At 35.6% G+C, this 15,263-nt stretch overlaps 1 protein-coding gene across 1 annotated transcript in view; it reads left to right on the top strand.

Moving 5' to 3' along the window:
- The window catches only part of NEGR1 (neuronal growth regulator 1), an 886,099-nt gene extending 872,971 nt beyond the window's left edge, over window positions 1-13,128 (top strand). The window contains exon 7 of the mRNA XM_077120622.1: window positions 9,367-13,128. Coding sequence (XP_076976737.1) covers window positions 9,367-9,491 — 125 coding nt within the window. The 3' untranslated portion in view covers window positions 9,492-13,128. The remainder of the gene's footprint in view (window positions 1-9,366) is intronic.
- Window positions 13,129-15,263: the final 2,135 nt, after the last annotated feature.

Here is a 15,263-nt window from a genome sequence, read left to right on the forward strand (position 1 = left end):
ATGGATCATTGAGAATACTGCTAAAATAGAGGCATCTCTCAACAAATTAAGGGTTTTGTCTTACGAATGGTAAGGAAGGCTTCTCTTAGGTGCTTTGTGACCAAAGGAACTCCAGATATAAACTTATGATATGACAGACTGAAACCCTTAGACATAGTCCAGGAAGCATTATTTCAGATACACTCAAAAACTCTTTCAAACAGTAATGTAAATGGCCAAACTTATAATATCCTTAAAATGAGTCAAAAGGTAAGGTGTTCCAATGTATAGTCTAAAAACTACCCATCCCTCTTTTTGAATATATGACTAGTGTCCAAGGAAATTATGATTATTATTATCATCTCTATTTTTGGGGATGGATCTAACTAAACATCTTTAAAAATCATTGTGAACCCAGACTGCAAAACGCATTCAGTGCCAGAGTTCCTATGCAAATTTACTAATTTTCACTCTTTACTTGACCCTTCTTTGGATGAGGATCGCCGAATATCTAATTATTGTGTGCATGTCCCCAAGTTCTTTCTATAGCAGCTGCATTTTCCAATCTCCTATTTTACAATTGGATTACCTTAGAAAATGTAAGGCAGGCTGATGCCTTGAGAAAAGACCATTTCAAGGTTGCAGAAGAGACAAATATTTTATAGTTGAAATTATAATAAAAATATAACAACCATGAGTACCTTTAAATATTTAACAAATTCAACAGGAGAGAGAACTTTCATTAGGCAGTGTTGCTGCTGTAGCAGAAATCAAAATGATTATAGTGTGAAACAGTGGGTAATATTCCTGGGACAAAATCTGGGAGAAAAAAATTATTATTTTGCTAAGAAAATAATTAATGCATACCTCATAAAAGTGATGCAACTCAGAGAATTATCATGAGCCAAGAAAAGTGAAGTCAAAGTGAGAAAAAAAAGAAAACCACTCGTAACTGTGATTGTTTGCTTGCAACATATGTATTTATTTATCCAAATTAATTTGTTGCATACCTTCATGTGCAAAGCAACATGAACTTTGCAGGGGTGGGTGGTATGAAGTTACTCTAGACTCAGTATTTAAAATCTATTGCTTTTCTCCATGGAAAAGTGTCATCTTTGCTTGGGTCCCTCCAAAATAAGCAACTTAGCTGAAGGTGATTATTTTGGGAAAGAATGTCAAGGAACACTCACTGGTGGATGGGCAAATCAGACAAGTAATACAAATGCATATTTAAGGGTGTGAGTGAGTGTGTGTGTGTATGTATGTGTGTGTGTAACTCTCTAGTGTTTATAAGTATGATTTCTTCAGGGACATCCAAGAATATGTGCTTCTCCTTTACAGTAGAATGGATCCAATGTTGTCCTACAATGGTTGCCAACATTTCTGATTCCTGAGTTCTTGATTCATGATATTACCTTTCCTATATGCTATCTTCTTTTGGGGGGGGGGTTGCTTTATCATAAGACCTCAGTAAAATGCAAAAATTAAAGCACTGCATCTATAATTTAGTTCTCTGTAATAAATATTTTGACAGTGTCAGCCTCTTGGTCCAGCGCCATGAGTGGTACAAAAGTAAATTAAATATGTTCCTTGCTTCCAAGTTATTTAGAGTTTATCAAAAAAAAAAAAAAAATGAACATGAGAGTGATAAATTATAAAGTGCAGGTTAAAGCAAATGGCTACGGGAGAAAAGAGTAATTGGGAGATTAATTCCAACTAGAGTTAGGTATAGTTCAGGGAGGCTAATAGAAATGCAAGCACGGAATCAGAATACCTGAGTTCTTGTCTTAAGTTTGCCTCTAACTTAAGCATGTCACTAACTTCCTAAACGGCTGTACTAGATTATCCCTATCACCCACTATAGTTCTGACAGGGTCAAACTTTGTGAGCAGGGTGCATTTAAGATGGTCCTGAAAGATGGGAACACAGAGAGTTGTAGAAGCTTTCCCAGATGAAGGGAGAAGTGTAAGTAAACACACAGATGCTGCAAAGGCCTGGGCATGTCCTGAGAATGGAGGGCAATCCTCGCTAGTGGGACTCAACGCAGAGAAAGTGCCAGAGAATGTTCAGCAGTCAGGCTAAAAAGGCAGGAATCATTGGGGCATGGGGAATGTGCACAAAAGGCCTCAGATTCCATGCAAAGTCGTTTTATGTTATTAAGCTTTTTAAAAAGCCAAAATATAATGTCAATGATTAGGGAGTCATTCAGAATAACTGGGAAAAAAAAAATCAATCTAGAACATAACAAGTAGAACAATTTTAGCGAATCAGAACTAGAGGGCCAAATAATCACTGGCCTTTATTGTATTTGACAGGCTAAGAAAAACTTGAAAGGTTAAATGGACTATTCCGAAAATGTGGAAAAGTTCATCAAATCTTAGGAAATTTTGAATCCTTATTTCAGAAAGATGATGTTGCAGAATAACAGAAAAAAAAAAAAGCTGGCTTAGGGTAACCTTCCTACTCTAAAAGAGGTAGAGAATAGATTTTAATAAACAAGACACTTTGGTCTTTAAAGCTCCAAGTTCAGGGTGGGCCACAGAGGCTCAGTGGCGGAGTTCTTTCCCCTGCCATGCCAGAGATCTGGGTTCGATTCCTGGTGCCTGCCCATGCAAAAGAATAAAGCTCCAAGTTCAGACACCCTATGTGTAAAAACTTAAAACAATTTCATATTCACATAGTCATGTATAAAAAAATTTTTAACTCCATTAATCTGCAAAAGTGTTTTACTGGTTTGCAGTTTCTTCCATTTTTTTAACCACCTAGCACTGTTTCATGGTAATGATACATCTGATGATAGTGACTATTAGTGATCTTAAGAACGCAGCTGGGTTTCTATTTTTATTTCTGCAAAACCTTCTTTTCCTCAGCTAGTTAAGGTCTTAAAGGTCCAAACTCAAATCTATGTAGTCAAGGTAATTTGTAATATGTTTGTATATATAAATTTCACTCACCAGAACCGGCTTTTAAAACATACATCGCACACCAATATACATAATGCTTTTATACAGAAACTATTTGCAAACCATCCTGAAATCAACTACTGGACTTTGTCAAGTTCAAGGAACCATTTAAGTTCATTTACAACCACATATGTTGACAATACTCTTTAAAACAAAGCTATCATAAATTCATGTAAATTACCTCTAATTTGCCAGAAGTAGAATTTTGAAATTCCAGCATATTTAGAAGATTTTGATGAACAATTCAGGCTTTAAGACTTTGTTTCAATGACTATGAAGGGCAGAAAGAGGTAACAGAATTTGTTTCTATTTTGGTTGATTGCTTGCTTATTCTCCTTAGCTCAAATTAGAGGTAATAGTGTTAGAGTTTCATCTGGCTATTTGCAAATAAAAGTATTTATCTACAAATAGGCAAATTTCTGGATATGGGTGATACCAGAGACAAACATATGTTTAAAATTCCTAATGTAGTTGATGCTGAGTAAATAGGATGGTATAGCGTGAACTTTGGCAAATTAGGCTATTCAACAAGCAAACAGGGATTCAGAGATGATGGTCTGCCAGAGAAATAGCTTAGTAGCTGCTAAGAACAAGCTGGCATGGAAATTCCATTAGTCAGAAAGAGGAAGGAATGGCATGATTTCTCTACCATTCTCCCTGTTGTTTATAACACAAAATAAAGAAATTTTCTGTGAAAATAATTATTTTACAAACTCATGAATGCTGAGTCTGTAAAAGACATTGGACTTCCCTAAAGATATGCATTCAGTTTTGAACAAATGAAAAAAATAAAAATCCAAATAAGGGCCTAAATGCAGATTTCCTATAACCTTCGGCCTCTAATTTGAGACAAGTGCACCAATGGACACTTATTAGCATGATTCCTTCTGAGGAAGACAAAGGGAGACGTTGATTGGCAGAATTCAAAGCCATTTATCCAATTCTTACTTTCTCTTCCTGAATGCGGGTGGAGCTGGGTATGGTAGGAGCTATGGATTAAGCTCTCCTCTTCCAAACTGAGAGCTGCTCGAGAACTGGACCGTGGTATGTTTAACTCTGTGTATTCCTAGGAAACGGTGTATAGTTACAAAAAAGATATGTCGAGTAAGAGAAAATGAAAATCTATGCATTGGTGTTCCCACCACATGACAACTATGGCACTCAGACATTCCTCAACTCCAAAGCCCAGGGAAAGAAGATTTGGGCAGGTCTACAGCATATTGACATGCAATATTCACAGAAACAGAGCCCTCCCTGGAAGTCATTGCGCCCCAAGGGAGATGGTCAGATGTGATTTATCTGTGCCATCTTTTTCACACATTACATCCCATCCTAAGACCTGGGCCATTTTAATTGCACCAGAAATAACAACAAGAAAAGGAATAATGATAGTATGTCACAGGTGCTGAGGCCTGATTCTCTAGACAGCATAATAAAAACTGTCTATCCAGTGCTAAAGCATATCCCATTCCAGTGCGCTTTCCCGCCCTTAATCTCTACCCAGTGCTTAGGTGGGATTGAGTGATACCAAAAAAGCTAGGTATGCTCCAAACCACAATATAGCCCCTGCACCTGCTGGTGGTGTTAAAGGGTGGGTATTGCTAAAAAGAGGATTAAACTTATCTTTCAAGCAAACTCCTCCTACAGGATATAATGAACCAGCATTGAACTGTCAGTTGAATCCAATCAATGGTGCATAATTTCTCAGTAAATGAATGTGTTCTCTATTTTGAATCCACATTAATCATTCTTTTACACAAAACCTCATTTGGGTGTAAATCATTCACTTCCCATTAAAGTATAAGCTTCCTCAGGAAAATCTAAGTTTGAGGCCAACTTTGCTTTATAGAATCAGAGTTAATGTACCTAAAGTAACCCTACCTAAGATTGCAACAGAAATCTTAGAAAATGACTCAAAGCTAGTTTAGTTAAAGCCTGAATAATTTAAGGAAATTGCCTAGGCGAGTAATTGGTATTGAACCAAGACTAAATATTTCACAGTTACATTTGCTCCTGCCTAAAAATAAAAACTGGAGCAATACAAGGGAACACTGCCAAGACTGAAAATAATATGCAGCAGCTGTAAGTAATTGGGAGTGATAATCATAATTAGACAAGATATAAGATATGTGTTAAAGCCCAGATTGGATCCTCTTGCTTACAACTGGAAGAAATCCCAAAGGCCCGGACTCCACACCTAGCTTGGGCACCTCTGTTCTATGCCTGAGAACTTCCCCCAAACCAAACTTGACATTAGATTGATCATGAAACCACTCCCTAAAGGCCATGCACCATGCTGTTTCCCTTGAGGGGAAAAAAGCCAAGAAGGTCCTATTCCCTGGCTCTAAGGAATCCACAAACCAAAAGATACTGGCCCATTATCTAGCAGTAATCAAATGGCATTAAATGAAATTTATGCAGAAGCTAAAGTATTGTGTCTTCTAACGTATTTGTGGTGAAAGTGTGGGTAGTACATGTGAATCATATAATCATTCAACAAACATGTATGAGCACCTACCAAATCCTACATTGAGCACTACTAAGAAAAGATTCATATACTGAATCTTAGTTTCAAGACTTTCTTGGTCTAGTCAGGTAGGATAGATGTATAAATATGATGTTACTTATTACTAAATAATATGGAGAAGAGAGCGCCTAATTTAGCATGAGGGATTTTTTTTTTTTTTAACATGGGCAGGCACCAGGAATCGAACCCAGGTCCTCTGGCATGGCAGGCAAGCATTCTTGCCTGCTGAGCCACCATGGCCCACCTAGCATGAGGGATTTTATGTAGGCTTTATTACTTTGTAAAGGAAGTGATCCTTGAGTTGTCTTGAAGCTAATTTTAATAACAGTTATTTGATGAAATTTCTTAGCACCAAATAGTTGATTGAGATTGAACATTCCAAGCAAATCTAACCTGAAATAATACTAAGACCTCTTACTTTAGCACCGTCAGCCCTGTGAACTAAATCAACTCAGTTACAAGTCACAACAAATCACTTACTGAGTGTTAATCAATAGGAGTAAGTTTGTAAGATGATGGCATACCCCATAAAGGACTAGTATGCAGCCATTTTTTAAAAATGAGTTGGTTTTGTACTAATGTGTATATCACTGCATTTTGTAAAAAAATAATTGTCTTTGTATCTGTTGCCGGTACTGTTTACTGGTCATGGTTCTTTAGAGAGCCCGCCCATGATCACCCACTATCCTTATAGTGGCATATATCCTAGTGTTCCATATTTGCCTGTTTATCTGTATCCCTAACTAGAATAAAACATTTCTAAAGGAAGGGTTTGGCTTTTGTGAATTTTTGCCCATGTGATGCTTACTTTAATCCCCAACACATATAAAATGCTCCTTATATAGTTGAGTGTGAATAATGATACATGATTTGAATTAGATATCTGACCTCACATTTCCTTGACTAACTTTATTTTACCCCGTGTATTTTGTCCTACCAGTTGTCATTAATGATTCTACCATCCATTGCCTATAATAATTCCAACTTAGTAATGCAATGCCGGCTGTTAGTTTTAAAACTAATAGAAATATTAAGTTCACAAACAAAAAAAAACAATAATTTGAGGCATAAGTTTAAAAAGTACATTGTTTTCATCATAGAGTAATATTAAAATATATTATTGATATATCTTCACCATGTTTAAGAAAATAGAGGGCTGAGTGGAAGAAGATACAAGCACTGGGGGCAAGTTGGCATTAAATGAAGATGACACAAAGAAATATAGAGAATAAAGTTAAAAAAAAAAAGGATCTTATTCATCTTATTAGCCACTGTCTTTCCAGCACTTCCTAGAGTACCTGGTACCTAGTTCAATAAATATTTACTGAGTGAAGTGTGTTGATAGATTTTTTTATCCTATTGGTAAGTGACTTGCTTCAGAACAGATTCCATTTTGTGGAATAGAAATAATCATTCTAATTCTGAAATATTCCTTTAATTGAATCACTTATTTAACAGACGTTTCTTGAACATCTACTATGTACCAGAGTTTGTGTCTGGAAACACAAAGATAAATAAGCATGGCCTAGAAAAGTTTCTTCCCTGGTGGGAGAAATAGAATGTAAACAAATGTGGCAATGCAGTATGATGGTTGTGTAATAGACAATCATGCATGGTGAGCTAATGATACAAACAGGGGAATCAACTGTTTCAATTTACTGGAGAAGGAGAAAGATTCAGAAAAGATTGCCCAAAAACGTATTTTTAAAAATGGATAAGAAGTTTTGAGGCTCCTTGATACTTTTCATTTGATATACTATTTAATATACTATTTCATTTGTCATAATAATAAAAATAATTTCCCTCTGTTTTAAATGCTCAGCTTTTTTTTTTTGTTTTTTTTTTTGTATGCTGTATGGCGGGGTCACATTTCATTCTTTTTCCATGTGAGTATCCCCTTATTGCAGCACCATTTGTTGAGTTGTTTGTTTGTTTTTGTTGGTTTCTTTGTTTGGGAAGTGCATGGACTGGGAATCAGACCCGGGTCTCCTGCATGGCAGGCAAGAATTCTACCATTGAACTAACCTCGCACCCCCTAAATGCTTAGCTTTTAAAATCAATTTCTTTTTCTTACAAAATCACTTTATATTTGTTGCTAATTATTGGGGCTTTACTATTTACTGGTTTTAGTACACTCAAAATCCTTAAAAAAAAAAAACAGTAACAAAGACAACTCTAAAACGCCTATCATTGACAAGGTCATATTACCAACCATTTATATTTTTAAAAAGGAAACATTTTTCTAGGTCTTGAACAAGAGGAGATAATTTAGGTAGTTTCATGGTTTTAAATTAGGCTTCTTATATATCAGAATTTGAAAAGCTGTCTGGTCAACAGGTGACTTACTTCTTCATTCTCTCCATTTTTTTTAAAACTCATTTGTGATGCAAATAGAAGCATTAAGTAGTTGATGTTGATGTCTCTTTACTAAAGAGTAGTAGCCTCATTACTTGAAGTCCACTCACCTGGAATCAACAATTAAACTTGTACTGTCAAGGAAACTTCCCACTGGCAAGGGCCAATGCATTTTTCTTCTCCTTTCATTACTTAGAGGCATAAACAACACCATAGTCACTTGTGAAAGTTCCATTAAAAACTACCTGCTGGTAATTCAAACTCAGTGTGACTAAAACTGCTCCTGAATTTGAGTTATGGATTTAGGGGTGAAATAGTATATTTCTTGATTACATCATTCATGTTTCTACCGTGAAGCAGTGCTTGCAATCCAGGTTGCATTAAGAAAAGGTAGTTCAAAATACATTTGTGGGTTCTTTTGTTATTACTCTTATTATCATGGTGCAAAGCTAAGCATGCCTGTGATCTTCAGTTTCTGAAGCAGAATATAATTCACATTCAAGAAGGCAACCATCCTCTTGTGAAATGGAGTGGGATCTAGTCAGTAGATTCCAACACTATCCTGAGCATGGTGAATCTCTAAGTATTTGGTGGAAATTCAACACGGCTCTTAGCCAAGTACCACATAAGCTTCTCTACATATAAAACAGATCTTTCTAAGGTATAAATGTAATCATATAATTCCATTGCTCTAAAGTCTTCAAATTCTCTTTCAGTATAAAAAACTGGACTCTTTTTTCATTACAACGGGAGATCCTTCTCCCTTTCTAGAGCGCCAGTCTCGATTCCCTCTGCTCCAGGCTCAAACTCCGTGGTCCAGAAAGACGCATCTGCTTTTATATCCTAGAACATATACCCTGCTCTCTCCTTTCCTCATGCCTTTAAACATGTTGTTTGTTCACCCAAATAACAGTCCCTTGTAGTGAAACTCTTTGTTAAATCATCCTCCCTCTGCCCAGGCAGATTTAATCACACAATTTGCTGTATCACTGCAGTTTGCACATGCAACTTAATATTTCTAGGATTATATTATAATTATTTGAATGTTTTCCTTACCAAAAAAAAAAATATATATATATATATATGTATGTATCTTGGGGGAAAGAACTCTTCCTTGTTTTTCCAGCCTTCCTTACAGTACCTGGCTGATAAAAATTATTTGTAAATATATGCGGGTATGAGTATTATTCAGTAATACAAGTATTTGAAATATATATGAGTAATAATCATGTTAGCCACTATTTCTTGAGAATTGAGTGCATCTGGCCTGTTGCAAAGGGCTGCATATGCTTCATCTCCAATTCTCATCACAGCCTTGCCAGGTAATTTATATGATTTCTGTTTTGTCCTTGGAAAACTGAAGCTCAGAGAAGTTAGTTCATCAGGCCACACATCATCACGTAGCACAACCAGATGTGAACTAAGTCTGTCTGACACCAACCCCGGTGCTGTTCCCCAAATCCCCCACTGCCTTTGGATTACTGTCAAGATCCTGAAAGACACAAATTAGATTCTGATTTAATCTTTTCCATTTCTTTCCAGCTCCGAGTACAGCTCAGTATGGAATAACCGGGAGCGCCGACGTTCTTTTCTCCTGCTGGTACCTTGTGTTGACACTGTCCTCTTTCACCAGCATACTCTACCTGAAGATTGCCATTCTACAATAAATTTAAAGACCCATAAAAGGCTTTTAAGGATTCTCTGAAAGTGCTAATGGCTGGATCCAATCTGGTACAGTTTGTTAAAAGCAGCGTGGGATATAATCAGCAGTGCTTACATGGGGATGATCGCCTTCTGTAGAATTGCTCATTATGTAAATACTTTAATTCTACTCTTTTTTTGATTAGCTACATTACCTTGTGAAGCAGTACACATTGTCCTTTTTTTTTTTTTTTTGAAGACGTGAAAGCTCTGAAATTACTTTGAGAGGATATTAATTGTGATTTCATGTTTGTAATCTACAACTTTTCAAAAGCATTCAGTCATGGTCTGCTAGGCTGCAGGCTGTAGTTTACAAGAACGAATATTGCAGTGAATATGTGATTGTTTAAGGCTGCAATACAGGCATCCAATTTCCTGTTTCAATAAGAGTCAATCCACATTTACAAAGATGCATTTTTTTTTCTTTTTTGATAAAAAAGCAAATAATAATGCCTTCAGATCATTTCTTCAAAATATAACACATATCTAGATTTTTTCTGCTCGCATGATATTCAGGTTTCAGGAATGAGCCTTGTAATATAACTGGCTGTGCAGCTCTGCTTCTCTTTCCTGTAAGTTCAGCATGGGTGTGCCTTCATAAAATAAGATTTTTCTCTTCGTCTCCAACTAATATAAAATGTTTGCTAAATGGTAAAATTTGAAAGCAAAATCAAACCATAATGATAAAGTTAAACTGTATCCTGTCTCTAAATAAGGAAAGAACTTTTGGCTTGTAAAAATCTCTTCCCTCATTACCAGTGGGGTTTGAGACTTTTGGCCCACAATAACTCAGTTTTTGTGACGACAAAACAATTTCACTAACATAGCACAAGTGAAGTTACCATATGATTTCTTTAGTCGTGGCTAAATGTTAAATCCACTTTGGGAAATAATTCCCTTTAAAATGGCAGCACTGTCCCTTCAAGAGATCGCCTCGCAATATAACATCTTTTCATTTCACTGTTCCAAGCCAAAATCTTTCATATGGTTTGACAGAAAGGACACAAAACCTTATCACCTAATATTGCATGAGTTGCTAAGTCCTCAAAATTGATTTGGTTCTATGGCAGGTAAATTAGTATGACAGACAGTGCTCCTGCGGACAGGAGGGTTTTGCATATTTTCCTCCTGAAAACATCACTCTATTGAGAGTCTGGAATGTATGTTATATAAAAATCATGTTCCCAAATACATTGTAACAAACATTTTATGCTGGTATGAAGCAGATTGATCCCTGAAATAACTACATCTGCAATATGATCTTTCTCTATGGCCATTTCAATTCAAAGAAAGCCAAGAAAATTACCATGCTTTACTTCTTCTTACATAGTATGTGTAAGATGTGATCAAGTGAAGACAAGACACCAGTGATGAGAATTTCTTGAGAATAAAAAAAGTACGCAGTTATTGTGAGTATTAAACTATTTCTGTTATAAAGAATAAAAATCTGAAAGAAAATGCTGCTACTCTAAGTATTGTATACAGGAATAGTTTGATGGTTTTTACTCTTTATTAAAGAAAGACCATAGACTTGAAAGCCATTTTACAAGTTTGGTGAAGTTATCAGTTTCACTCTTAAAACTCTTCTGCAAACAGTCCCCTTTTGCAAATTATAACAATTAGGACAAAGATAGTGCATGTTTACGGTGTCTAATATTTCACCCTGAATGATATGGCTTGAAAATTGTGATTTTTTTTAGCACATTTAGCTCCAAAATACATCATAAATCTACTTTAATTAGAAAAATGAATCTCAAATTAGGGGGCATAAATAATATACTGTTTCCACAAAATGGCAATAATCTGGCATAATGCTATTAAATTGACTGTGATAATTTATTACATTATTTTGAGTGATATATTTAAAATGGGTTTTTAAAAAACAAATACGGCATTTTAACTTTGATTACTATTGATTTGCTTTTTTTTGATATTTGTGGAATTGGTAACTGCAAAATATCCTTTTTGTATTGCAGCTTTAAAGTGGCACACTCCATAATAATCTACTTACTAGAAATAGTGGTGCTACCACAAAAGTGTTAGCCAATGGTACCATTGTTTGGGAGAAAGAAACAGATCAAGAATGCATATTATTCAGTGACCGCTTTCCTAGAGTTAAAAATACCTCCTCTTTGTAAGGTTTGTAGGGTAAATGTGAGGTAAATCAAGGTATAACTATGGATGAACCAAATAATTAGTTCAAAGTGTTGTCATGATTCCGAATTTGTGGAGTCTGGTGTTTTTCCCATAGAATGTGACAGAAGTACAGTCATAGCTCAGTAGCTATATGTATTTGCCTTTATGTTAGAAGAGACTTTCTTGAGTGACATTTTTAAATAGAGGAGGTATTCACTATGTTTTTCTGTATCACGGCAGCATTCTTAGTCCTTAGGCCCCTGGACAGAGTGAAATCATGAGTATTTATGAGTTTGATATTGTTCAAATAAGGCTACAGTATTTGCTTTTTTGTGTGAATGTATTGCATATAATGTTCAAGTAGATGATTTTACATTTATGGACATATGAAATGTCTGATTACTCCATCTTATCAGTCCTGACTGTACAAGATTGTTGCAATTTCAGAATAGCAGTTTTATAAAATTGATTTATCTTTTGATCTAGAACAACTTTTTTCTAGCTATTCATTTCAGTATTATACTTTCCACAAGTTCCATTTATGGGACTCCTTTGGTTGCCCCTGAATTTTTATCAAGGAAGGAAGAAGGAAAATAAAGAGCAGTTGAGAGGAGAGGAGAGAAAGAAAAGAAATAGAAGGGTAAAGGAGGTAAAAAGAGAGGCATATAGGTAAAGAAGGAAGGAAGGAAAGGGAGGAAATGAAGAGAGAGGGAAGATATGGGATACTAGTGTAGTTAAGTTATTCATTTGCATTCTTGGTTTAGCTACAAGTGGTGTAATTATGTTTTACAATGATCCCATTTGAAACATGTCCTGTTATAACATTAAGTCCTATTATGCAGTAATTATATTATGAAACATACTGCCCAAATTATAGTATAGCTTTTTTGTGACCCCTAAAAGATTCAAGAGAGAGAATTTCAAACTTGGAGCCACTTTCAGGTGGCTTATAAATTAACTGAAAAATTAATGCTTTATCATGACATTTGAGCTATATCTAGAAAGTAGACTGGAGAACTGAGAGAATTACCCAGATAATTCAGGACGCATAAATACCCCTATGTGTGAAGTCAGAAAACTCTGAGAAACTGAATTATCAAAGCCAATCCTCTATATGGATCAAATTTACTGAGTAATTGTTACTTTCTCCATTGTGTTTAGCTTTGTGACGCAGCCAAAAGTTATCTATTTAATCTTTTCACTATAAATTGTTTTTTGAAATCCAGAAATGATTTAAAAAAGAGGTCAGGTTTTTAACTATTTATTGAAGTATGTGGATGTACAGTATTTCAATAGATATGAATATGAATAAATGGTATGCCTTAAGATCCTTTGATTATGTATTTACTTTAAAGACTGGAAAAAGAGCTCTTCCTGTCTTTTAGTAAAACATCCATATTTCATAATCCGATGTAAAATATGTTGTACTGTTTCCAATAGGTGAATATAAAGTCAGTTTATCAATTAAAATATGTATTTGACTCATTTCCAAACTCTCTTAGTTTCAAAATGCAAAGGGACGAAATAATAATGTAAGCATATTTCTGCTATTTTCTTCTTCATTTTCTGCTTATTCACTATACCACACTATCTTTCAGATACTCCAAAGCAATATCAGGTGACAATTGTTGATGCTGCAGAATGTAGCCTTTCTCTGTGGTGCTGGTTTGCAAAAGGTCTGAAGAGCTAACCTCCATGTAGCCTAACTAATTTTTTTTTTCTGGAGAGATTTTATTATCAACTATTTAGAAATTTTGTCTGCTGGAGGTAACAGAGTTAGCGACAGAGAATGATAACGAAGTCCCGATGGTCTTGCAGCCTGAACAACTGAAAACTCAGATATCAGAATTTTATAAGACAGCTAGGTATAAACAACAGGGAGTATTTGCTCTACCTCGAAGCACAGAATTTCTTTTAAAACCCTTGTTTTCCAAACAAATCCTATGGTTTAACTTAGTACTCGTTTGTGAGTACAAAGTAATATGTGAAAGGGACCCATCTCAAATGAATGTGTTAAGCCTCCTCTCCGACTCTGGCCACTTACGATAGTCAACCAAATAGAAGAGAGCAATGGGGTAGATGAAACAAGAAATAACCAAAAAAACGTGGGAAAGCTCCATGCATGGATTTTGAGATATGGTTGTGTATGATATTCTAGGAAGGTCATATATGCCAAACACCTCACTCCTAAATAAATGAAAACACACTAATAAACATCTCACTATTCCACAGTCTTATAATTTCACCTTTTCCAACTTCTGTCCTGCACTCGATCACGTTATGGAAACATGAAATGTGAAACAGCTGGTTTCTCTCTCAACATATTTAAATCAAAATGCAGATGTTTTCAAAGCCATTACCCAGGGCTTTGGGAAACAATTGCTCATTTTGGTCTGGCAGGTAGAAATACAAGTAAGAATTTTTAGAGGAATAATTTCAGGAATAATTCATCTGAGATGGTAGAATTTGATACAAACACCAGAGGAATCAGTGTACTCCTCCTGAACTTCCCAAAATGCATATGCCTTCATAGATGCATGCACTTTTTGTTTATAATTCCAAACTTACTGAAAATATTTAGGAATGAATGCCTCTCGTGGAAGGAGAACAGGTCAGCAAGGAAACCAAATAAAGATTTTCTAATCTTCCTGGAGAGAAAGAAAGGAGGAAGAGTTTGCATTTTTCTCCCTAAAAGAGCCACCCAGTCATTCTAAGGCTAGGACAGCCCTTTCAAGGCTTTCAGTTCAAAAGTGTTCTCCGCCTCTCAGAGACAGATGTGGCAGCTGGAGTGACTCCAGGAGAACAAGCATAGGGCTACAACCACCTTTACCTGGCTTTGTACAGCAACAAAGCACTTTGACAGATGTTGCTTTGACTTTTGCAGTGCTTTAATATCCTTAGGGCAGAAAATATTGCCATGTATTGATGAAATTGAGATTCAGAAATGTTGAGTCACTTTCCAAGATTATACTTCTACTAAGTGTCACATTTGAGCCAAATGTGCAGTGCAGAAAAACTTCCAATTTGATTTGTTTCCATTAGCCTTCCTGGGAAAAGGATGACATCACATCACTAACTTCAAACAACTATATATGAAACTTTGTTTATACATATATAAACAACTATATATACACAAGTGTATATATACATACACACACAGGTAAGCACAGATATAAAACATCAACTTCCCCTTGCACCTCTGTAAAGTATCATTTTATGTCATCCCTTTATTTTCCAATGCCTCCAGAAGATAGAGGGTTTAAAAGCAAGTCACATCGTCCATCACATCTAAACCTTCTGGAGTGAGGAACAAACAATGCAGTTGCCTTTGAACACACAGCCTCTACTGGTATTAGACTCCCCACACCAAATGGAAGCTCTCATTATAATCATATGTAACCGCTTTTTACATAGCATTTTGTAAAGGACCTGCTGAGGTTTAGATAATCCACTAAAACTATTCCTCAGGCATTTCAATCAACAGAATTTTGGGGGAAAAGGTTATCAGAATATACATGCATGCATCTTTTTAAATTCACAGTAGAATACCGATCTTAAACTTTAGTGATGTTGTTTGTGCCAAATTACATCAAACTACTAAT

This window comes from Tamandua tetradactyla, chromosome 11 (assembly GCF_023851605.1).
Source record: "Tamandua tetradactyla isolate mTamTet1 chromosome 11, mTamTet1.pri, whole genome shotgun sequence".
NCBI classification, from domain to species: domain Eukaryota; kingdom Metazoa; phylum Chordata; class Mammalia; order Pilosa; family Myrmecophagidae; genus Tamandua; species Tamandua tetradactyla.